This window comes from Theropithecus gelada, chromosome 1 (genome assembly GCF_003255815.1).
Source record: "Theropithecus gelada isolate Dixy chromosome 1, Tgel_1.0, whole genome shotgun sequence".
In the NCBI taxonomy this organism is placed as follows: domain Eukaryota; kingdom Metazoa; phylum Chordata; class Mammalia; order Primates; family Cercopithecidae; genus Theropithecus; species Theropithecus gelada.
In genome coordinates, this window is record NC_037668.1 from 30,031,554 (window position 1) to 30,052,329 (window position 20,776).

The 20,776-nt window shown below is 65.2% G+C and overlaps 1 protein-coding gene across 2 annotated transcripts in view; it reads left to right on the plus strand.

Annotated features, from left to right (window-relative positions):
• AGRN (agrin) overlaps positions 1 to 18,274 on the plus strand; it is a 34,140-nt gene extending 15,866 nt beyond the window's left edge. Inside the window, exons 4-39 of one of the 2 annotated variants that reach the window (XM_025386339.1) lie at positions 2,840 to 3,055; positions 3,246 to 3,470; positions 3,551 to 3,775; positions 4,545 to 4,751; positions 5,852 to 6,070; positions 6,152 to 6,346; positions 6,437 to 6,637; positions 6,723 to 6,871; positions 6,947 to 7,052; positions 7,786 to 7,902; positions 7,984 to 8,148; positions 8,357 to 8,500; positions 8,588 to 8,712; positions 8,784 to 8,889; positions 9,020 to 9,358; positions 9,445 to 9,582; positions 9,951 to 10,078; positions 10,198 to 10,312; positions 10,401 to 10,520; positions 10,635 to 10,988; positions 11,491 to 11,683; positions 11,857 to 12,072; positions 12,187 to 12,416; positions 12,518 to 12,652; positions 12,849 to 12,945; positions 13,040 to 13,204; positions 13,340 to 13,451; positions 13,646 to 13,657; positions 13,868 to 13,984; positions 14,066 to 14,258; positions 14,340 to 14,427; positions 14,584 to 14,607; positions 15,530 to 15,562; positions 15,821 to 16,045; positions 16,516 to 16,619; positions 16,908 to 18,274. In XM_025386339.1, coding sequence (XP_025242124.1) covers positions 2,840 to 3,055; positions 3,246 to 3,470; positions 3,551 to 3,775; positions 4,545 to 4,751; positions 5,852 to 6,070; positions 6,152 to 6,346; positions 6,437 to 6,637; positions 6,723 to 6,871; positions 6,947 to 7,052; positions 7,786 to 7,902; positions 7,984 to 8,148; positions 8,357 to 8,500; positions 8,588 to 8,712; positions 8,784 to 8,889; positions 9,020 to 9,358; positions 9,445 to 9,582; positions 9,951 to 10,078; positions 10,198 to 10,312; positions 10,401 to 10,520; positions 10,635 to 10,988; positions 11,491 to 11,683; positions 11,857 to 12,072; positions 12,187 to 12,416; positions 12,518 to 12,652; positions 12,849 to 12,945; positions 13,040 to 13,204; positions 13,340 to 13,451; positions 13,646 to 13,657; positions 13,868 to 13,984; positions 14,066 to 14,258; positions 14,340 to 14,427; positions 14,584 to 14,607; positions 15,530 to 15,562; positions 15,821 to 16,045; positions 16,516 to 16,619; positions 16,908 to 17,065 — 5,696 coding nt within the window. In that variant the 3' untranslated portion in view covers positions 17,066 to 18,274. The remainder of the gene's footprint in view (positions 1 to 2,839; positions 3,056 to 3,245; positions 3,471 to 3,550; positions 3,776 to 4,544; positions 4,752 to 5,851; positions 6,071 to 6,151; positions 6,347 to 6,436; positions 6,638 to 6,722; positions 6,872 to 6,946; positions 7,053 to 7,785; positions 7,903 to 7,983; positions 8,149 to 8,356; positions 8,501 to 8,587; positions 8,713 to 8,783; positions 8,890 to 9,019; positions 9,359 to 9,444; positions 9,583 to 9,950; positions 10,079 to 10,197; positions 10,313 to 10,400; positions 10,521 to 10,634; positions 10,989 to 11,490; positions 11,684 to 11,856; positions 12,073 to 12,186; positions 12,417 to 12,517; positions 12,653 to 12,848; positions 12,946 to 13,039; positions 13,205 to 13,339; positions 13,452 to 13,645; positions 13,658 to 13,867; positions 13,985 to 14,065; positions 14,259 to 14,339; positions 14,428 to 14,583; positions 14,608 to 15,529; positions 15,563 to 15,820; positions 16,046 to 16,515; positions 16,620 to 16,907) is intronic. The other variant, XM_025386345.1, reaches the window with a different exon arrangement.
• Positions 18,275 to 20,776: the final 2,502 nt, after the last annotated feature.

A 20,776-nucleotide genomic window follows, 5' to 3' on the forward strand; every position in this document is an offset into this window, starting at 1 on the left:
TCGGGGTTTGCTGCTGCGATGCTCTGTGCCTGGTGGGTAGATGCGTGTGTGCCGTCACCAGGTGCACCTGTCTTCAGGTGATCTCGTGTGGAGCCTCTGTGATCCCCTAGGCCTGTGGGGAAGCAAGTAGTTGTGAGGTGGACTCAGCACAGTGATGGGAGCTGCCCCTCACCTAAGCCTGCAGTGTGAGTGGAGAATGGGGTGTGGGGCTTCCTGGAGGCAGTGATTCCTGAGCTCACTCTTGAGAGGCAGCTGTGTTTCCAGCCTGGATGGGGATAGGAGGGAGGGACCAGCACTGTGACCTTTAAACTCTGGCCTGGATGGCAGTGTCACACCATCAGATGCTGTGAGGGAGATCCACCCCCACTCCACAGCTGGGGCCACATCCCAAGAGGAGCGGACTCTCTGAGGCCCTGGAGGCAGAGGGGTAGGGGCCAGAACCTGGCCCTGCACACCAGACGGGGATGGGGGGCCCAGTGCTCAGCCCGGCTTCAAGGTCCCCCCCAGGTACCCAGAGTCTCTCCACTGCCCTGCCACATTGGTCCAGCAGCTGGTCGCTCAGAGCCTGTCCCTAAGGTATCTCTGGGCTCCCACCCCAGAGCCTGCTCTCCGTGCACCTCCATGCCCCTGCAGGCAGCCCAGCCCGGCTCATCCTGGTGAGCTGCCATCATCACCTTCTTCCCCGAGACTCTGTCTTGGGACGCAGCAGGACTGACCTCGGGCTGGACTATGGAGGGAGCTGCAGGTCCTGGTGGATGAGGAGCCATCCAGGAACAGTGCCCTTGGCCGTGGTGTCGGGGCCTTGGGAGAGGTCTGGCTGGGCCAAGGTGACCAGAAGGGGAGAAAGGCTCAGGAACCCAGGTGTAGGGAGGTGACTGGGTCCTTGACCGTGGGGATGGGACCTGGGGGGAACCATTAGTCCACAGGTCCAGCTGAAGCCCAGGAGAACAGCTGGTCGGGCATCGGCAGGTGCCTGTTGGATTTGGACTGGGAGTCCCAGGGCCTTGGACATGGCAGGGCCAAAGGGAGAGGGAGGTGCTGAGGGGAAGGAAGGGGAGCCAGAAGGGAAGTGAAGGGGCCAGGGGTGCATGTGGTTTGAGTTTGGTTTGAGCCGGGACGGTGGGAGGCCAGTGGTGATGGCAGCCCTCATGACTGTACTTATGATGGCAGCAGACGGGCCACAGAGTGCTGTGTGCTGGGCACCCTCTAAGCTTTGCAGATACTGGCCCATTTAACCCCACAATCCTGGGAGGTAGGTCCTATTGCTCGTATTCACAGAAGGGGACACTGAGGCCCAGGCAGGTGAGAACCTGCCCACAGTCCCACAGTGGGTAATGCAGAACTGAGCAGCCTGGCTGCAGGACCTGAGGTGGGAGAGGAGCAGAAGAGGGGTGGCGGCACAGCCAAGGTTTGGGGAGGAGGACAGGGATGGGGGGCGGGGAGCATGGGTAGGTTGCAAGGATGGCAGGCTGATGGCCCTCGCTCAGCCTTCTGGGGTGGGGGCAGGGACACCCAGACAGAGAGTGCCAGAGCCTGGGGTGGGCTGTTGCCGTGGCAACAGCTGGCTCCAGCTCCCGGTGCACCCACCCTCCTTGGAGACCGGGGCGGGGGGGTTTCCTCCTGCCCCATTTCGAGAGCCTGCTGGGAAGTGATGGGTGGTAGCCACCCCTCTGACATGACTTATTAATGATAATTGGACCCAATTAAACATTTATTAAATCCAGACAGCTGCAGCCCCTAATGGGCCCTTCCCTGATCCTGGGTGGGCCATGCTGGGGGGTGGGGGTGCTCAGGATGGGCTGCCGCAGGGGCTCTGGGTTTTAACGTGCCTGAGGCAGCTTTGCTGGCCACGTTGAGGTCTGGTGATGGGATGTGTGCCAGGCGCTGTGGTCTGCAACAATAAGAACTAAAATGAGCAACAGTTCCTGCACCTCCCCAAGAAGGAAGATCACTTTGACAGAGAGTGAGGGGATTGGAGGACGCAGGGGTGAGGTGGGGGGCAAGGGGGACGCCCAGGGAGGAGGGGGTGTGTGGGTGTCCCAGGGATCCCAGGGAGCGATGGGAGGCTGCAGAAGGGCACAGGCCTGCCGCGGGTCGGGGGCTGGCCAGGAAAAAATAGGAGATTAAAGTAGAGGCGGCGGCCAGGAATTTGCACTTCTCCAGGGAAGCTGGGGAAGAGTTGGGGAGAGGGAGGCCGCTGGAAGAAGATCCCCCACCCATCTTGGGTGCAGGGAGCAGTCAGGGAGGCGCCAGAGGTGGGTCAGAGCTGTGACCTGGCCTCACACCCCGCCCCCGTGGGGCCGTCAGGCGCGACCCAGGCAGGAGGCGGCAGGGCTCAGGTGTGCTGGACGCTGCAGCAGCGCGGGAAGGGGCTCCCCGGGCTTCATGGGGTGAATCGGTGAGGTGCTCCGGTGCGGATGTGTAAGGGGCCCCTGAGCAGAACTGGGGCCTGGACCGCTTGTGCCCGAGTTGGTTTCCAGGCGACTCTGCTTTTCGCTGGGGGCGCACGAGGTGGGTGGGAAATGGGTGCTCGTCCGTCGCAGAAACAGTCAGGTGCCCCCTGCAGGAGACGCCCCTCTCCGCGGCTGCAGGGGCGGGGTGGGGGAGAATGTTCCCCCCTGGAGAGGCCCGGGGCTAGCGGGAACCCTCGGCGGGCGGGATCTGCGAGGGGCAGGGCCGGTCCTTTGAGCGCATGCACGCGTGTCCGTGTCCATGGTGAACCCCCGATGTGGCGCAGGGGGGTGAAGGCGCGGGCCGCGAGCACGGCAAGGTCTCGCGGGCGTGTGGACGTGGGTACTGGCGCCCCGGCACCCTGAGCCTTCTCCCCCACCCGCCCCAGCGTGCCGGGGAATGCTGTGCGGCTTCGGCGCCGTGTGCGAGCCCAACGCGGAGGGGCCGGGCCGGGCGTCCTGCGTCTGCAAGAAGGGCCCGTGCCCCAGCGTGGTGGCGCCGGTGTGTGGCTCGGACGCCTCCACCTACAGCAACGAATGCGAGCTGCAGCGGGCGCAGTGCAGCCAGCAACGCCGCATCCGCCTGCTCAGCCGCGGGCCGTGCGGTGAGCTGGGCGGGTGCCGGGCGGGGCGGGGCTGGGAGGGGCCATGGAGACGTGGAGGCGGGGCCTGTGGCAGGGTCGGGGCCCGGCGGGAAGGAGCGGGGCTGGGCGGGGCCGGGGGGGGAGCGTAGCGGGTCGGAGAGGGCGGGGCGGGGCGGGGGCGGCCCGTCTGACCGGCAAGCCCTGCCCGCAGGCTCGCGGGACCCCTGCTCCAACGTGACTTGCAGCTTCGGCAGCACCTGTGTGCGCTCGGCCGACGGGCTGACGGCCTCGTGCCTGTGCCCCGCGACCTGTCGTGACGCCCCCGAGGGGACCGTGTGCGGCAGCGACGGCGCCGACTACCCCGGCGAGTGCCAGCTCCTGCGCCGCGCCTGCGCCCGCCAGGAGAATGTCTTCAAGAAGTTCGACGGCCCCTGTGGTGAGCGCGGCGGCGGGCGCACGGCTCGACCTCTGTGGGCGCGCGGCGACAGCGTCCTGACTCCTGCCCTCGACCCCCAGACCCCTGCCAGGGCGCCCTCCCTGACCCGAGCCGCAGCTGCCGCGTGAACCCGCGCACGCGGCGCCCTGAGATGCTCCTACGGCCCGAGAGCTGTCCTGCCCGGCGGGCGCCAGTGTGTGGGGACGACGGAGTCACCTACGAAAACGACTGCGTCATGGGCAGATCGGGGGCCGCCCGGGGTCTCCTCCTGCAGAAAGTGCGCTCTGGCCAGTGCCAGAGTCGAGGTGGGTGGCTCCCCCCGGGAGGGCTCTGGCCAGTGCCAGGATCGAGGTGGGTGGCTCCCCTGAGGGAGGGCTCTGGCCAGTGCCAGGATCGAGGTGGGTGGCTCCCCAGGGGGAGGGCTCCGGCCAGTACCAGGATCGAGGTGGGTGGCTCCCCTGAGGGAGGGCTCCGGCCAGTGCCAGGATCGAGGTGGGTGGCTCCCCAGGGGGAGGGCTCCGGCCAGTACCAGGATCGAGGTGGGTGGCTCCCCTGAGGGAGGGCTCCGGCCAGTGCCAGGATCGAGGTGGGTGGCTCCCCTGAGGGAGGGCTCCGGCCAGTGCCAGGATCGAGGTGGGTGGCTCCCCAGGGGGAGGGCTCCGGCCAGTGCCAGGATCGAGGTGGGTGGCTCCCCTGAGGGAGGGCTCCGGCCAGTGCCAGGATCGAGGTGGGTGGCTCCCCTGAGGGAGGGCTCCGGCCAGTGCCAGGATCGAGGTGGGTGGCTCCCCAGTGGGAGGGCTCCGGCCAGTGCCAGGATCGAGGTGGGTGGCTCCCCAGTGGGAGGGCTCCGGCCAGTGCCAGGATCGAGGTGGGTGGCTCCCCTGAGGGAGGGCTCCAGCCAGTGCCAGGATCAAGGTGGGTGGCTCCCCAGGGGGAGGGCTCCGGTCAGTGCCAGCCTTCAGGTGGGTGGCTCCCCCCTGGGAGGGCCACCTGCTCCCCTGCTCCCTGCACATCCCAGGGCAGGGATGGAGGGTGCTCCGGTTTCTCCATGATCCCCTCACCCCTGCACCCTAGACCAGTGCCCGGAGCCCTGCCGCTTCAATGCTGTGTGCCTGTCCCGCCGTGGCCGTCCCCGCTGCTCCTGTGACCGTGTCACCTGTGACGGGGCCTACAGGCCCGTGTGTGCCCAGGATGGGCACACGTATGACAGTGATTGCTGGCGCCAGCAGGCTGAGTGCCAGCAGCAGCGTGCCATCCCCAGCAAGCACCAGGGCCCGTGTGGTGAGCACCCCGGGGTGGAGGCCAGGCGGGGTGGGCTGTTCCTGCGTCAGTTCCTGCCTGGACATCACATGCCATCTTCATCCGTCATGCTCCTCTTGGGGTCCTGGGAGTGGGCTGGTCCCTCTGGGGAGGCTCTGGGGAGGGTGGAGGCTGTGTGTGTGGAGGGTATCTGGACACCTGGGGGCTGGTGAGGCAGAGGCAGGGCCTTGTGTGGGCTCCCTGGTCCCTGCCCTCGGCCATGCCCTCCCCGGGAGTCCTCTGGCCTGTCCGCGTCTCCCCACTCTGTAAGCACAGACTGCTGGGGTGGGCAGGCTGGACGCGACACCAGGGTCCTCACTCTTAGGACATGGGCAGCCCTTTTGGAGTCAGTGTCAGGACTTGAAGAGCCAGGGGGAGGCAGTGGCCATCGTATCCCGGCGGGCATGGCTGCCATGGCTCTGCCTGCCTGTGTTCGTCTTGGTCAGTTCGCCCATCTTCTGGTCTTTCTCTCTGCGTCTGTCTCTTCTCCTTGGTCTCTCCTTCCCTGTCGGCTCCGCCTCTTGTGTCTTCCAGCCTGACCTGCTGGCAGGATGAGGTGCCGTGCCTGCCCGCCGGGAGCCCGCAGCCCGAGGTCTGCCCCCGTGCGGCAGGGGGGGGCTTGCTGCTGCCTGGCCTTGTGGTCCTCAGAGCAAGTGGACAGACACCTCCTCCCCCGTGCAGCCCTGGGCGTGACTAGGGGTGCAGGCTCCTCCTACCCACAGAGAGCCCCCCACATGCATGGGTGTCCTGGGGATGCTGGTGGTCCCCTGGGGGTCCGTGGCCTGGGCAGGCTGGGGAAGCTTGGCCCCTCCATAGCCCTCTGTGGACAGTCAGGAAGCCCTGAGCTTGGGGGCAGTTCCGCCCACGGCCACTGGGGACTCCTGGGTGTATGTCCCGCTCGCCTCTGCTGCGTGTCTGTCCCTTTCTCTGCCGTGTCTGCTGTGCATCTGGCCCTTCTCCTGTGTTCTCTCTTCCTCCACCATCCCCTCCCTGGGAGAGGGACTGCTGCGTGGGGCTGGGGGCTTTGCCTGCAGCTGGCGGGGGGTGCTTGTGGGCCCACTGAGCACCTGTGTCCTCCCCAGGCCAGGCCCCGTCCCCGTGCCTCGGGGTGCAGTGTGCATTTGGGGCAACGTGTGCTGTGAAGAACGGGCAGGCGGCGTGTGAATGCCGGCAGGCGTGCTCCAGCCTCTACGATCCTGTGTGCGGCAGCGACGGCATCACATACGGCAGCACGTGCGAGCTGGAGGCCACAGCCTGCACCCTCGGGCGGGAGATCCGGGTGGCGCGCAAAGGACCCTGTGGTCAGTGGCGGACGAGGGGTCTGGTGGGGGTCGGGGAGAGGGAGGTTCCTGGTCGCCATGGTGATGGAGCCCCCTCCCCAGACCCCTGCGGGCAGTGCCGATTTGGAGCCCTGTGTGAGGCCGAGACCGGGCGCTGCGTGTGCCCCTCTGAATGCGTGGCTTTGGCCCAGCCCGTGTGTGGCTCCGATGGGCACACGTACCCCAGCGAGTGCATGCTGCATGTGCACGCCTGCACACACCAGATCAGCCTGCACGTGGCCTCGACTGGACCCTGCGGTGAGTGAGGCCGTGGGGCCGGGCGGGCCGGGGTCCTGTGCCTCCCTCAGCCTGGGCCTGCCGACCCCTGCCTGGCTCTGTCTCCTGCAGAGACCTGTGGAGATGCCGTGTGTGCTTTTGGGGCTGTGTGCTCGGCGGGGCAGTGTGTGTGTCCCCGGTGTGAGCACCCCCCGCCCGGCCCCGTGTGTGGCAGTGACGGTGTCACCTATGGCAGTGCCTGCGAGCTACGGGAAGCCGCCTGCCGGCAGCAGACACAGATCGAGGAGGCCCGGGCAGGGCCATGCGAGCAGGGTAGGCTGGGGACAGCTGGCGAGAACTGCTGGGCTCTGGCCTCGGACAAGAAGCCCTTGGGTGACTCGGCTCCCCTTCCCCGCAGCTGAGTGTGGCTCCGGAGGCTCTGGCTCTGGGGAGGACGGTGATTGTGAGCAGGAGCTGTGCCGGCAGCGTGGTGGCATCTGGGATGAGGACTCGGAGGATGGGCCGTGTGTCTGTGACTTCAGCTGCCAGAGTGTCCTGGGCAGCCCGGTGAGCCCTGCGCCCCTGGTCTCGGCGGGTGGCGAGGACGTGGCTGCAGCCGCTCACACTGACACCACCCTCTAGGTGTGCGGCTCAGATGGGGTCACCTACAGCACCGAGTGTGAGCTGAAGAAGGCCAGGTGTGAGTCACGGCAAGAGCTGTCTGTAGCGGCACAGGGAGCCTGCCGAGGTGAGCCGGCTGCACGTTGGGTCTTGTGCACAGGCGCGCTGGCCTCTGGGTGTCCGCGTCGGGCATGTGGGCGTGCCTGTGTGCTGTGGTGGGCCCCTGTGGACGTGTGGTGTTGTAAGTGGGCGGTGTCCAGTGTTGGTGCATGTGCACATTTGTGCTGCTGCGTGTGTGGGCGTGTGTCCATCCGTCGTCGGCGTGCACCAGGCCAGGCCTCAGTGCTGGAAGGCAGCATGAACCATGTGAGGCACCACCCAGTGGGCACTGTCTCTGGATATATCCATCCAGTCAGTGTATCACATTAATTAGATAAAAGTTGTGCCCAGTGTGTGTGATGCACGTGCACAGATGTGTGTCTGCAGGGAGACGTTAACCATACGGTTTGGAGGAGTGTGAGTGAGAATACATGCTGACGTCTTCACGTTTCTCGATTTGCAAGGACATTCATCTGCGTGTGCACAGAGCTGCGTGTCCTTGATCTTTGGGTGCTCTGTGTGTTCTGTGTTCCTGGACCTGCATTTACAGACATGTCCTTGTGTACGATGTGGGAGCCTCACCTGTGTCCTCAGCCCCAGGCTCCAGGGCTCCTCTGGGAGCTGGGATCAGGAGGGCTGAGTGGTGATAGTGGGGGCAGGTGGAGGCAGAGTGGCTGGGCTCAGGGTAGGTGTCCAGCACCTGGATGACCCATGAAATGGGTCTGAGTCATGAAATCTGAGTCCTATACCCTTCCCTGCAGGCCCCACCTTCGCTCCACTGCTGCCCGTGGCCCCCTCACACTGTGCCCAGATGCCCTATGGCTGCTGCCAGGACAATATCACTGCAGCCCGGGGCGTGGGCCTGGCTGGCTGTCCCAGTGAGTACCTGAGCTCAGCTCTGACCTCGGGCCTGGTGCGGCTGTGCGGCCACGTGACCTTGTCCTGCCCTGACCTTGCAGGTGCCTGCCAGTGCAACCCCCATGGCTCCTACGGTGGCACCTGTGACCCAGTCACAGGCCAGTGCTCCTGCCGCCCAGGTGTGGGGGGCCTCAGGTGTGATCGCTGTGAGCCTGGCTTCTGGAACTTTCGAGGCATTGTCACCGATGGCCGGAGTGGCTGTACACGTGAGTGACAGGGCCCAGGACTGGCCACCGGCTATGCCCTCCTACCTGTCCACCCCTGTCACTGTGCCCCTTCTCACCTGCCCAGACCCTGGCCTGACCCACACCTGGCTGGGGGCTCGGCAGGGCCAGGGTTGGGGACCAGGCTCTGGAGGAGGTGGGGAAGCCTGTCCAGCTGCAGACATCAGATTCCTCCCCGATTTCCCCCAAGCCTGCAGCTGTGATCCCCAGGGCGCCGTGCGGGATGACTGTGAGCAGATGACTGGGCTGTGCTCCTGTAAGCCCGGGGTGGCTGGACCCAAGTGTGGGCAGTGTCCAGATGGCCGTGCCCTGGGCCCCGCGGGCTGTGAAGCTGGTGAGTGAGGGCCAGCACTACCCTGGGGCTTCATGGTGTGGGGTGGGGCCACCCGAGCCACAGGGGTTTCCCGTGCCTGTGCCCCAGATGCGTCTGCGCCTGCAACCTGTGCGGAGATGCGCTGTGAATTCGGTGCACTGTGCGTGGAGGAGTCTGGCTCAGCCCACTGTGTCTGCCCAATGCTCACCTGTCCAGAGGCCAATGTTACCAAGGTATGGGGTGTGGAATGTGAAGGGGAGTGGGGGGGAGGCCTTGCCCTGAGCACCCTTATTCTCTGCCCCAGGTCTGTGGGTCAGATGGAGTCACGTACGGCAATGAGTGTCAGCTGAAGACCATCGCCTGCCGCCAGGGCCTGCAAATCTCCATCCAGAGCCTGGGCCCGTGCCAGGGTGAGGCCTGACGGCCACTGCCCCAGAACTGACCAGGAAGGCCTGACGCTGCCCTAAATCCAGCCCTACCTGCCTTGAGCCACCTGACCCTGTCCCAACCAGTCCCCCGCCAACCTCCCTCTCCTTGCAGAGGCTGTTGCTCCCAGCACTCACCCGACATCTGCCTCCGTGACTGTGACCAGCCCAGGGCTCCTTCCCAGCCAGGCACTGCCGACTCCCCCTGGTGTCCCACCCCCGGCTCCCAGCAGTACCGCACACAGCCAGACCACCCCTCTGCACTCATCACAACCTCGGACCACCGCCAGCATCCCCAGGACCACTGTGTGGCCCGTGCTGACCGTACCCCCCACGGCACCCTCCCCTGCACCCAGCCTGGTGGCGTCTGCCTTTGGTGAATCTGGCAGCGCTGATGGAAGTGGTGATGAGGAACTGAGCGGGGACCAGGAGGCCAGTGGGGGTGGCTCTGGGGGTAAGCAGGGATCAAGGACTTGGGGTGGGCGGGCAGGCACAGAGAGGTTCCGCCCCAGAGCCTGGGCTCAGAGCATGTCTCTCCAGGGCTCGAGCCCTTCGAGGGCAGCAGCGTGGCAACCCCTGGGCCACCCATGGAGAGGGCTTCCTGCTACAACTCCCCTTTGGGCTGCTGCTCTGATGGGAAGACGCCCTCACTGGACGCAGAGGGCTCCAACTGCCCTGGTGAGTGGACGGCTGGGCGAGGGGAGTGTGAGGACCAGCCTGGGCTCAGCCGGGGTGCTGCCCCCTCACCTGGGCAGCAGGTCAGTGCCAGGGTTATGGTCTTGGGACTCGGCCCCCTCAAACACGTGCGTGCCCGGGACCCCACTCCTAACCCGTCTCTCTCGTTGCAAGCCGGCGTGGCACACTGCTCTGAGGAGTCTGCCTGGTAACCGACACCAGCCCCACCCTGGGGTCCCCACTAACCTCATGACCATCTGACTAACATCCACCTTCCCGTGCGCCCGTGTAGCTTGCTGCTGGGGCCTGTGCCCGGGCCAGCCTGGATCCAGGCAGATGCCAGGCAGGGCCTCACTGCACCTCCCCCACAGCCACCAAGGTGTTCCAGGGCGTCCTGGAGCTGGAGGGCGTCGAGGGCCAGGAGCTGTTCTACACGCCTGAGATGGCGGACCCCAAGTCAGAGCTGTTCGGGGAGACAGCCAGGAGTATTGAGAGCACCGTAAGATGGGGGGCGCAGCCCCCGCCCAGCCACTGGCCCTCCTCCCCAGATACCCAGAGCAGCACCAGGGCAGCCTGGCTTGGGCGGCCCCCCAAGTCCTTGCCTACCCCCTGCCACAGCTGGACGACCTCTTCCGGAATTCAGACGTCAAGAAGGATTTTCGGAGTGTCCGCCTGCGGGACCTGGGGCCCGGCAAATCCGTCCGCGCCATTGTGGATGTGCACTTTGACCCCAGTGAGACCCCCACCCCGGACCCTTCCTGGGAGGCAGTGGGTGGGGAATGCCTGGGGCTCTGCCATGCTCAGAGCTCGCTCCTCCCCAGCCACAGCCTTCAGGGCACCCGACGTGGCCCGGGCCCTGCTCCGGCAGATCCAGGTGTCCAGGCGCCGGTCCTTGGGGGTGAGGCGGCCACTGCAGGAGCATGTGCGATTTATGGATTTTGGTGAGCGCCAGGCCGCGTGCCACGGCTTGCCTGACCCTCCTCTGCCCATGCCCACACCCCCACCCCTTCCTGGCCCTGCTCCCAGGAAACCCTCACAGCTCCCTGTGCTGGCAGACTGGTTTCCTGCGTTTTTCACGGGAGTCACGTCAGGAGCCATTGCTGCCGTCGCCACGGCCAGAGCCACCACGGCGTCCCGCCTGCCGTCCTCTGCTGTGACCCCTCGGACCCTGCACCCCAGTCACACAAGCCAGCCTGTTGCCAAGACCACGGCAGCCCCTACCACACGTCGGCCCCCCACCACTGCCCCCAGCCGTGTGCCCGGACGTCGGCCCCTAGCCCCCCAGCAACCTCCAAAGCCCTGTGACTCTCAGCCCTGCTTCCACGGGGGCACCTGCCAGCACCAGGTCTCTGGTGGGGGCTTTACCTGCAGCTGCCCGGCAGGCAGGGGAGGCGCCACCTGTGAGAAGGGTAAGGACGTCCACTGCCGGGGAGGACAGGGAGGCAGCAGGGTTGGGGCAAGGATTGAGGGTGGGGCTAAGCCACCATCAGGCTTTCAGTTGGGGGCAGGATTAAGGGGGGGTTCCGGCCAAGCGAAGTGGCTCACACCTGTAATCCCAGCACTCTGGGAGGCCGAGGCAGGCAGATCACCTGAGGTTGGGAGTTTGAGACCAGCCTGACCAACAGGGAGAAACCTTGTCTCTATTAAAAATACAAAATTAGCAGGGCGTGGTGGCGGGCGCCTGTAATCCCAGCTACTCGTGAGGCTGAGGCAGGAGAATCGCTTGAACCCGGGAGGCGGGGGTTGCGGTGAGCCAGGATAGCACCATTGCACTCCAGCCAGGGCAAAAAAAGCGAAACTCCGTCTCAAAAAACAAAAACAAAAACAAAAAATGCGGGGAGGCGGTTTCAGGGATAAAAGTGGGGAATCCTCGGAGCTTTTCCAGCTGGCCTTCCCGGTTGCCCTTTGCAGCGCTTGGTGCCCCTGTGCCGGCCTTCGAGGGCCGCTCCTTCCTGGCCTTCCCCACGCTACGCGCCTACCACACTCTGCGCCTGGCGCTAGAATTCCGGGCGCTGGAGCCTCAGGGGCTGCTGCTGTACAATGGCAACGCCAGGGGCAAGGACTTCCTGGCCTTGGCACTGCTGGATGGCCGCGTGCAGCTCAGGTGGGTGGGGAGGGGGCGGGGCCGGGGTAGCTCAGGGGGGTGGGGTGGGGCGGGGCCACGTGCAGCTCAGGTGGGCGGGGAGTGGGCGTGGCCGGAGTAGCGCAGGGGGCGGGGCCGGGGTAGCTCGGGGGGCGGGGCCGGGCGACGGTCCTGAGCACCTGCTTCGCCCTCAGGTTTGACACCGGTTCGGGGCCCGCAGTGCTGACCAGTGCGGTGCCGGTAGAGCCGGGCCGGTGGCACCGCCTGGAGCTGTCGCGGCATTGGCGCCGGGGCACCCTCTCGGTGGATGGTGAGACCCCCGTTCTGGGCGAAAGCCCCAGTGGCACTGACGGCCTCAACCTGGACACAGATCTCTTTGTGGGCGGTGTACCGGAGAACCAGGCTGCTGTGTGAGTCCCCTGGAGGGTGGTGTGGCCCCGGCCCTGGCCCTTTGGGGTCCTGGTGTGCAAGGTGGCTTTGCCTGTGATCCCTGAGCCCTGACCCGGCATCCCTTCTGGTGGCAGGGCGCTGGAGCGGACCTTCGTGGGCACCGGCCTGAGGGGCTGCATCCGTTTGCTGGACGTCAACAACCAGCTCCTGGAGCTCGGCATTGGGCCGGGGGCTGCCACCCGAGGCTCCGGCGTGGGCGAGTGCGGGAGCCACCCCTGCCTGCCCAACCCCTGCCGTGGCGGGGCCCCGTGCCAGGCCCTGGAGGCTGGGAGGTTCCACTGCCAGTGCCCGCCCGGCCGCGTCGGTGAGAGTGGGGCTGGGGCGGGTGGGAGTGGGACCTCGGGGCCTGTGGGCGGTACCCAACCGACACCTCCTGGGACCTTGGTCTTGTCTTCCTCCATCCAGGACCAACCTGCGCCGATGAGAAGAGCCCCTGCCAGCCCAACCCCTGCCACGGGGCGGCGCCCTGCCGTGTGCTGCCCGAGGGGGGTGCCCAGTGCGAGTGCCCCCTGGGGCGTGGGGGCACCCTCTGTCAGACAGGTCGGGGGTGTGGAGCTCTCAGGGCAGGGGGTAGGGGTGGGGTCAAACGTTTGGGTGGGTACGGGTTCCAGGTAGCATTGCAGTTAGGATGCGGCTCAGTCTAGTTTGGGTTTTGAGTTAGGCTCTGCACGCGGCTGGCATGGGGTGCAGGAGGCCCTGGGGGTCAGGACTGAAGCCTTGGTGACTCTCCCTACAGCCTCGGGGCAGGACGGCTCTGGGCCCTTCGTGGCTGACTTCAACGGCTTCTCCCATCTGGAGTTGAGAGGCCTGCACACGTTTGCACGGGACCTGGGGTCGGTGGGGCAGGAGCGGGGAAGGGCCGGCCTCCACCTCTGTCTATCCCGTGGGGAGAGGACAGCGAGACACCCCAACTCCCCATGACCCCAGGGAGAAGATGGCGCTGGAGGTCGTGTTCCTGGCACGAGGCCCCAGTGGCCTTCTGCTCTACAACGGGCAAAAGACGGACGGCAAGGGAGACTTCGTGTCGCTGGCACTGCAGGACCGCCGCCTGGAGTTCCGCTATGACCTGGGCAAGGGGGCGGCAGTCATCAGGTGGGCCGGCAAGGGTGGCTGTGGGAGGCCTGGGGCACTGGCCTGGGGCTGGGGCACCAACAGGTCGCTCGGGCCCTGGGGGGTCAGGCGGCCGGTGGCGGCCAGAGCCCACTCACACTGACCCCTCCTCACCAGGAGCAAGGAGCCAGTCACCCTGGGAGCCTGGACCAGGGTCTCACTGGAGCGAAACGGCCGCAAGGGTGCTATGCGTGTGGGCGACGGCCCCCGCGTGTTGGGGGAGTCCCCGGTGAGTGCTCTGGGCCGTGAGGGGACTCCCGCTGCTGCCTGCTCTTCCTCCTCGGGCGGCAGCCCCGCCCCTGCCGGCGCTCACGGAGCTGTTTTTCTGTCCTGTTCTCTTGGCCGCCTGCCCTGTCCTCTGCCTCCTCTGCCTCCCTGCTCTCTGCTCTCGCTCTGCAACCCCACCCACTCTTCGGAGGCCAGAAGTCCCGCAAGGTACTGTCGGCCTCTCATCCGCTCACGTCTCTGGCGCCTCCACTCCCGGGGTAGCTCCTCCCCACTAAGGACCCTGCCATTTCTGTGTGATTAACACTGCCCCCTAGATAGGCAATGGGCGGCTGGGTAGAGGGGTGCGTGCAAGTGCCTGGGCCCTGGGTCTGCACCGTGGGTGGGCTCTGCACAGCCCCTCACCCACTGTCCCCGCAGGTTCCGCACACTGTCCTCAACCTGAAGGAGCCGCTCTATGTAGGGGGAGCTCCTGACTTCAGCAAGCTGGCCCGTGCTGCTGCCGTGTCCTCTGGCTTCAACGGTGCCATCCAGCTGGTATGTGGGGGTGGGGCGTCCCACCGGCCTCCAGGGTGGGCGGGGTGGCAGGCGGGACAAGGCTCTCACTCTGCCCTGCAGGTCTCCCTGGGAGGCCGCCAGCTGCTGACCCCGGAGCACGTACTGCGGCAGGTGGACGTCACATCCTTTGCAGATCACCCCTGCACCCGGGCCTCAGGCCACCCCTGCCTCAACGGGGCCTCCTGTGTCCCGAGGGAGGCTGCCTATGTGTGCCTGTGTCCCGGGGGATTCTCAGGGCCACACTGCGAGAACGGTGAGCCTGGCACAGGGCAGGGGGTAGAGGCTGGACGGGCCCAGAGCCCACGAGGCCCACCCTCACCTACCTGTCTCACAGGGCTGGTGGAGAAGTCGGCAGGGGACGTGGATACCCTGGCCTTTGACGGGCGGACCTTCGTCGAGTACCTCAACGCTGTGACCGAGAGGTAACGTGCCATCCTCTGCTGGCTGCTGGTCCCGTCTGTGCCCTCGGGGCGGGACACCAGACCCCCACACGCCTTCGCTCCGAGGCCAGGAGGGGACGGCCCGGCGCTGCCACCTCCGTCCTCCCACCTCTCACTGTCTGTCTCTTTGTTTCCAAGCGAACTGGCCAATGAGATCCCTGTGTGAGTAGAGCTCAGCCCCCACCTGCTGCCTCTCACTCCCACCCCTCCATCCTTCCTGGTGGGGAGCACAGTCCTGAGCCCCCCAGTCCGTCCCCCGTGGTGGAGGATGGGGGTCCGGCGCTGTTTTGTGGCAAGAGGCTGTTTCCTGCCTCAGAAGTGTAGTCGCCCCTCCCAGGGCACAGGCCGAGGGTCGCCCCACAGCCAGCCCCCACCACGGAGGCTATACACATGTGTACGCACATGCATGCGTGTCTGTGTCCGTGTGCACGTCCGTGTGTGTGAACATGCAGGTGTCTGTAGGTGCGTGTCTATGTATATGGGGTGGATGGGCAGGTGTACGTGTGTGAATATATAGCCATGTGTGTGCATGGCCCCATGTATATGTGTGTGTGTGGGGGAGACATGCAGCTTTGTGTCCGGGGGTGTGTGTGTGTGTGTGCATGGGTCCGTGTATGTGCATGTATATATGGGGGTATATGTAGATGTGTGTGTGTGTGAACAGGTGTAAGTGGGGAGCATTCAGGTGTGTCTGTGTGTGTTCATGTACACGTGTGTATGTGTGTGGACATGCAGGTGCGTGTGTCTGTGTGTAGATCTGCATGCATGCACAGACGCATGTGTGTACTGGGGCATCTGAGCCCCTGGTCTCCATTTCATGCCACCGTACGCCTACCTCCTTGATCTCTGTACCCAGCCTTGGCCGTGCTCCTGCTGTCTGCACGTGGGTGTCTGTGCCCTCGCGTGTCCGCACACGCATGTTTAAGTGTCCTTGCTGGGGCTCTTTGGTGGGCAGGCCTATGATCCTCGAGGTCACGTGTGTCTTCTGTGGGCGCCTGCTCCTTGCAGCCCACAGTGTTGGGGAGGGTTTGCATTGGCGCGCCTGTCCCCTGCTCACCTGCCTCCCTCTCTTCCTGCTTCTAAGCCCCGAAACTCTGGAGTCCGGGGCCCTTCACAGGTGAGCACGTGGCAGCAGCGCCTGCAGATCCTCGGCTGGCCCATCTGTCCTCCCACCTCTCTCTCTGATCTCTCTGCCAGGCTGCCCCTGTCTCCATCCCTCTTCTCCCTCCCACTGTCGGTGTCTGCCCACCAGCCACCCCTGGGTCCCGTCACCAGCCCTTGTGGCCTCTGCCGCCGGGGCCCTTGTCCTCCCACCTCCCCCACCCTGTCCTGTTGCCACCTTCCTAGAGGCCCTGACCTGCCCTCTGCCCTCCAGCGAGAAGGCACTGCAGAGCAACCATTTTGAACTGAGCTTGCGCACCGAGGCCACACAGGGGCTGGTGCTCTGGAGCGGCAAGGCCACGGAGCGGGCGGACTACGTGGCACTGGCCATTGTGGACGGCCACCTGCAGCTGAGCTACAACCTGGGCTCCCAGCCCGTGGTGCTGCGTTCCACCGTGCCCGTCAACACCAACCGCTGGTTGCGGGTCGTGGCACATAGGTGAGTAGGGAACCCAGCATGCCGAGAATAGTGGTGAGGGCTGCCCACACTTGCCCAGCTGGGCTGTGTCCAGCCACTTATGGCCGGGGGTCAGGGAGGACATGCCTTGCTGCCTGAGCCGAGGTCGCTGCCAGTGGGAGGAGGAAGGGCCGAGAAGATGCAGGAGAAGCAGTGATCAGCTTCCAGGCCTGAAAGGCATCCCAGCCCTGCCCAGAGCCTGCTGGGGATTGCTCTGGTCCGAGCCTGGCCATCACCTCCAGCAAAGCTTGAGCTGCGGGAATGTCCCCCGCCTTGGCTCCTAGTGCCCTCCTTGGGGTCAAGGCCACCCCATCGTTGCCCCCAGGGGTGACACCTGGGGGGTCCCCCAAGCTGAGGCACCTGCAGGGCATAGGAAGGATGCAGGGTTTACAGTCTAGAGGAGGCAGAGGGAGCTCTGGGCCCTGATGGTCTCCCCCTCCCTGTACCCCCAGGGAGCAGAGGGAAGGTTCCCTGCAGGTGGGTAATGAGGCCCCTGTGACCGGCTCCTCCCCGCTGGGCGCCACGCAGCTGGACACTGATGGAGCCCTGTGGCTTGGTGAGTGTTCTGGGGAGACTAGGGAGGGATACCCAAGGGTCTCATAATATCAAGGGACAGACTTCACCCCCCAGGGCCCACCTTGAGTCAGGGTGCATGTGAGCCGGCGGGCTGGGCTCTCTCTTCTCCTGCTGTAGCCCCTGCAGTTCCCAGTGCTGTGGGGCCAGGAGGCGGGGGCCCAGGTGTGGTCCCCCTGCTGGTCACCTGCTTGTTGGGGTGCCCGTGGGTCCCTCTGCCCATCAGCATCACTGAGTCACAGCCGGGTGACTCCCACTGTCTGTGCTGCAGGGGGCCTGCCGGAGCTGCCCGTGGGCCCAGCACTGCCCAAGGCCTATGGCACGGGCTTCGTGGGCTGCCTGCGGGACGTGGTGGTGGGCCAGCGCCCGCTGCACCTACTGGAGGACGCCATCACCAAACCAGAGCTGCGGCCCTGCCCCGCCCCATGAGCTGGCACCAGAGCCCCACGCCCGCTGTAATTATTTTCTATTTTTGTAAACTTGTCGCTTTTTGATATGATTTTCTTGCCTGAGTGTTGGCCGGAGGGACTGCTGGCCCGGCCTCCCTTCCGTCCAGGCAGCCGTGCTGCAGACAGACCTGGTGCCGAGGGACGGACAGGCGAGGTGGCAGCGTGGAGGGCTTGGCGTGGATGGCAGCCTCAGGACACACACCTCTGCCTCAGGGCGCTGAGCCCCCCCTTGCACTGCGCCTCCCCCACGGTGTCCCCGCCAGGAAGCAGCCCCGGCCCCTGAATCACCCTCGCTCTGTGAGGTGGGGCTTGTGTCCCAGAGAGGAAGGGGCTGCTGAGGTCTGAGGGGGCCCTTCCTCCGGGTGCCCCCACAGGGCCTTTCCAAGCCCTCATTTGAGCTGCTCCTTCCTGTGTGTGCTCTGGGCCATGGCTGGCCTTCTCCCAGGCTGGCCGGACCGCAGGGGCTGCACCTTCCTGTGTGTGCTCTGGGCCCTGCCTTGGCCTCCTATGCCAATACTGTGACTTCGAAACAATGTTACTGCTGGGCAGCTCTGCGTCCCTCCCCGTGCTGCCTGAACCAGCCCCAGGCTGCTGAGAAGCAGAGGCCAGACCAGGGCCGGTCTTGGTGCCCTGACCCTCAGCTGGCCCTGCCCAGCCACCCTGGATGCGGCCGTGTCCCTCTGCCACACCCCAGGCCCTGTGAGGGGCTATCGAGGGGAGCTCACTGTGGGGTGCAGTTGACCTCTGCTGCCTGCCTGGGTATCTGGGTCTGGCCACCGGCCGTGTTCTTCGTGTATTGATTTTATTTGACCCCTGGAGTGGTGGGTCTCATCTTTCCCGTCTCGCCTGAGAGCAGCTGAGGGCTGCCTCACTGCAAACCCTCCCCACAGCATCAGTGACGGTCATCCTTGTCTCAGAACGACCAGGGGCCAGCCAGTGTCTGACCAAGGTCAAGGGGCAGGTGCAGGGGTGGCAGGGATGGCTCCGAAGCCAGAAATGCCTTAAACTGCAACGTCCCATCCCTTCCTCACCCCCATCCCATCCCCACCCCCAGCCCCAGCCCTCGCCCAGTCCTCCTAGGAGCAGCACCCGATGAAGCGGGCGGCGGGGAGGCTGGGCGCCCTGTTACTAACTCTAGTACATTTCTGTGTTGATCGCTGTGAAATAAAGTCTGAAAACTTTGAAAGCATTGCTTGTGTCCGTCCTCACCAGCGCCCTGGCCTGGCTTGGGTCCGTCCTCACCAGCGCCCTGGCCTGGCGGCTTCTTGCTTAGCTTTGTGGTGGGAACGCAGACTTGGAGTTTCCTTGGGTGGCCCTGGATGGAGCCAGGCCCTGCACAGGGGCTCCTTGTGGCTGATGAGGCCCTGAGTGGGGAGCACACAACGCGGAGCACCGTGGGGGGCGGGGCCGTGGAGGCAGGAGGCTCTCCAGTGTGCACGTGTGGGTGTGTGTGTCTGCACACGTAATTGGCCCACGTCTGTGTCAGGGCACAGGGTTGGAAGGAGGCTGCACGGGCCTGGGGGGAGCCAGGGTGTGTGGGGCTGCTGGGCAGCCTTTTCACTGGCCCAGATGTGCAGCGCCAACCCTTGGCATTGCTGGCAGCCTGTAACCCCCAGCGTACTTGGGGTCCTGGACTCCCTCTAACCTGCTTCCTAAATTAGTGTGTGGGTGAGAGCACTGCAGAGGCTGAACCTCAGCGAAGGGCGCCGTGGCTCACACCTGTAATCCTAGCACTTTGGGAGGCTGAGGCTGGAGGATCGCTTGAGGCCAGGAGTTTGAGACCAGCTTGGGCCACATAGTGAGACCACATCTCTGCAAAAAAATTTCTTTAATTAGCCAGGCGTGGTGGTGCACACCTATAGCTCCAGCTACTCGGGAGGCTGAGGCAAGAGGATCACTTGAATCCAGGAGGTTGAGGCAGCAGTGAGCTGTGATTGCACCACTGCACTCCAGCCTGGGTGACAGAGCAAGAACCTGTCTAAAAAACAAAGAGCTGGCATCCAGCACCAGCAGATGTGAGCCCTGGGGAGAAGCAGGGGAAGAAGGGGTGGGGTGTGTGACCAGCTGGGTGGCCTTTGCAAAGTGCTGGCTCTTATGAAAAATAACGAAGTGTACTTTTCTATTTTGTATTAATGATTAAAAAAAAAAAAAGGCCGCGTGTGGTGGCTCACACCTTGTAATCCTAGCACTTTGGGAGGCCGAGGCAGGTGGATCACTTGAGGTCAGGAGTTCAAGACCAGCCTGGCCAACATGGTGAAACCCCGTCTCTACTGAAAACACAAAAATTAGCCGAGTGTGGTGGCGCATACCTGTAATCCCAGCTACTCGGGAAGCTGAGGCACGAGAATCGCTTGAACCTGGGAGGCGGAGGTTGCAGTGAGCTGAGATCGCGCCACTGCACTCCATCGTGGGCGACAGAGCGTGACTCCATTTCAAAAAAAAGAAAAAGAAGATAATGCCCATAAGCTCCACACCCAGGTGGTCCCACGAGTCTGGGTGTTTGCTTTCTGAGCCTTTCCTCACTCGGTCCTCTGGGGACGCGCTGAGCGACCCTGTGTGCCTGGCAGGTGTCAGGCACTGGGGGTCAGGGAGGACAGAGTCCCGGAGTGGTGGCCACACACAGGTCGCTGACGGTGGGGGGCCAGGGTGGGGGCAGACCAACTTTGGGCTCCAGGAAAGGTCCAGGGAAAACATACCCAAACCCAGACCCCAAGCATGAGCGGGGAAGGGCAGGTGAGGAAGCCCGAGGTGGGGCATGTGGCGTGGGTCCACTGGATGGTGTGCAGGGCCCTGTGTCTTGACGAAGGGAGCTTTCAGCAGAAGTGGAGGCGTAGGAGTGGCCAGAGGCCAGCGTGCAGGACAGAGGCCACAGATCAGAGCGGCAGGGGCTGGACGCAGATGGGCAGGGCAGGTCCAGCGGGGCTGCGTGGGCCTGGGGAAGAGGGCTGGGGGCGCTGCCTGATGAGATGTGGGAGGCTCCCAGAGGGCTCCAAGCAGGAGAACACCAGAATTCACGAGGACACCGCTGGCTGGGACAGGGTGCTCGGCTGCAGGGGGAGCAGAGGGAGGGATTTGAGGGAGAATGGGTGGGTCGAGGGGGGTGAGAAGAGGCGCTCAGGGAGGTGGAGATGGAGCTGGAGGCACCGAAGCTTTGGGTGGACTCGCCCTGATGCGTCTGGAGGGAGGGCCGCGCTGGGGAAGCTAGGGTCCCCTGAGTGGGGTCCAGGGGGCCGAGGGGTGCCAGGCAGGGAGAGGCTGGGCTGAAGCCTGGTGCAGGTGCCCCTGCTGGGTGTTGCCTAGCAGGGGAGAAAAAGCTCCGACGCCAGAAATGAAGGAGGGAGGAGGACCTCGGAGGGGAGGAAGAGGAGGCGCAGAACCAGGAGACGGAGTTTGGGGGAACAACCGCAGCGGAGCGCGCAGGACCCAGAGGACTCAAAGGGGACCTGGAGGGTGACGACGCCTTCGTGGCCGGGGGTGAAGAGGAGGAAAGCCGCGCGGGCGGAGAAGCGCTGGTGGGTCCCAGGCTGGAGGCTGCGGGTCTGAGAGGCTTCGGAAGCCCAGGGCAGCCCGGGCCACGCCTGAAAACCAGGGCAGCTGAGCGCAGGCCAGGGAGAGGCGCCCGCGTCCGGGACCGGCCGCGGTGGGAGCCAGACTCGCGAAACCGACGGGCCTGAGGCTGGGACCTGCGCGG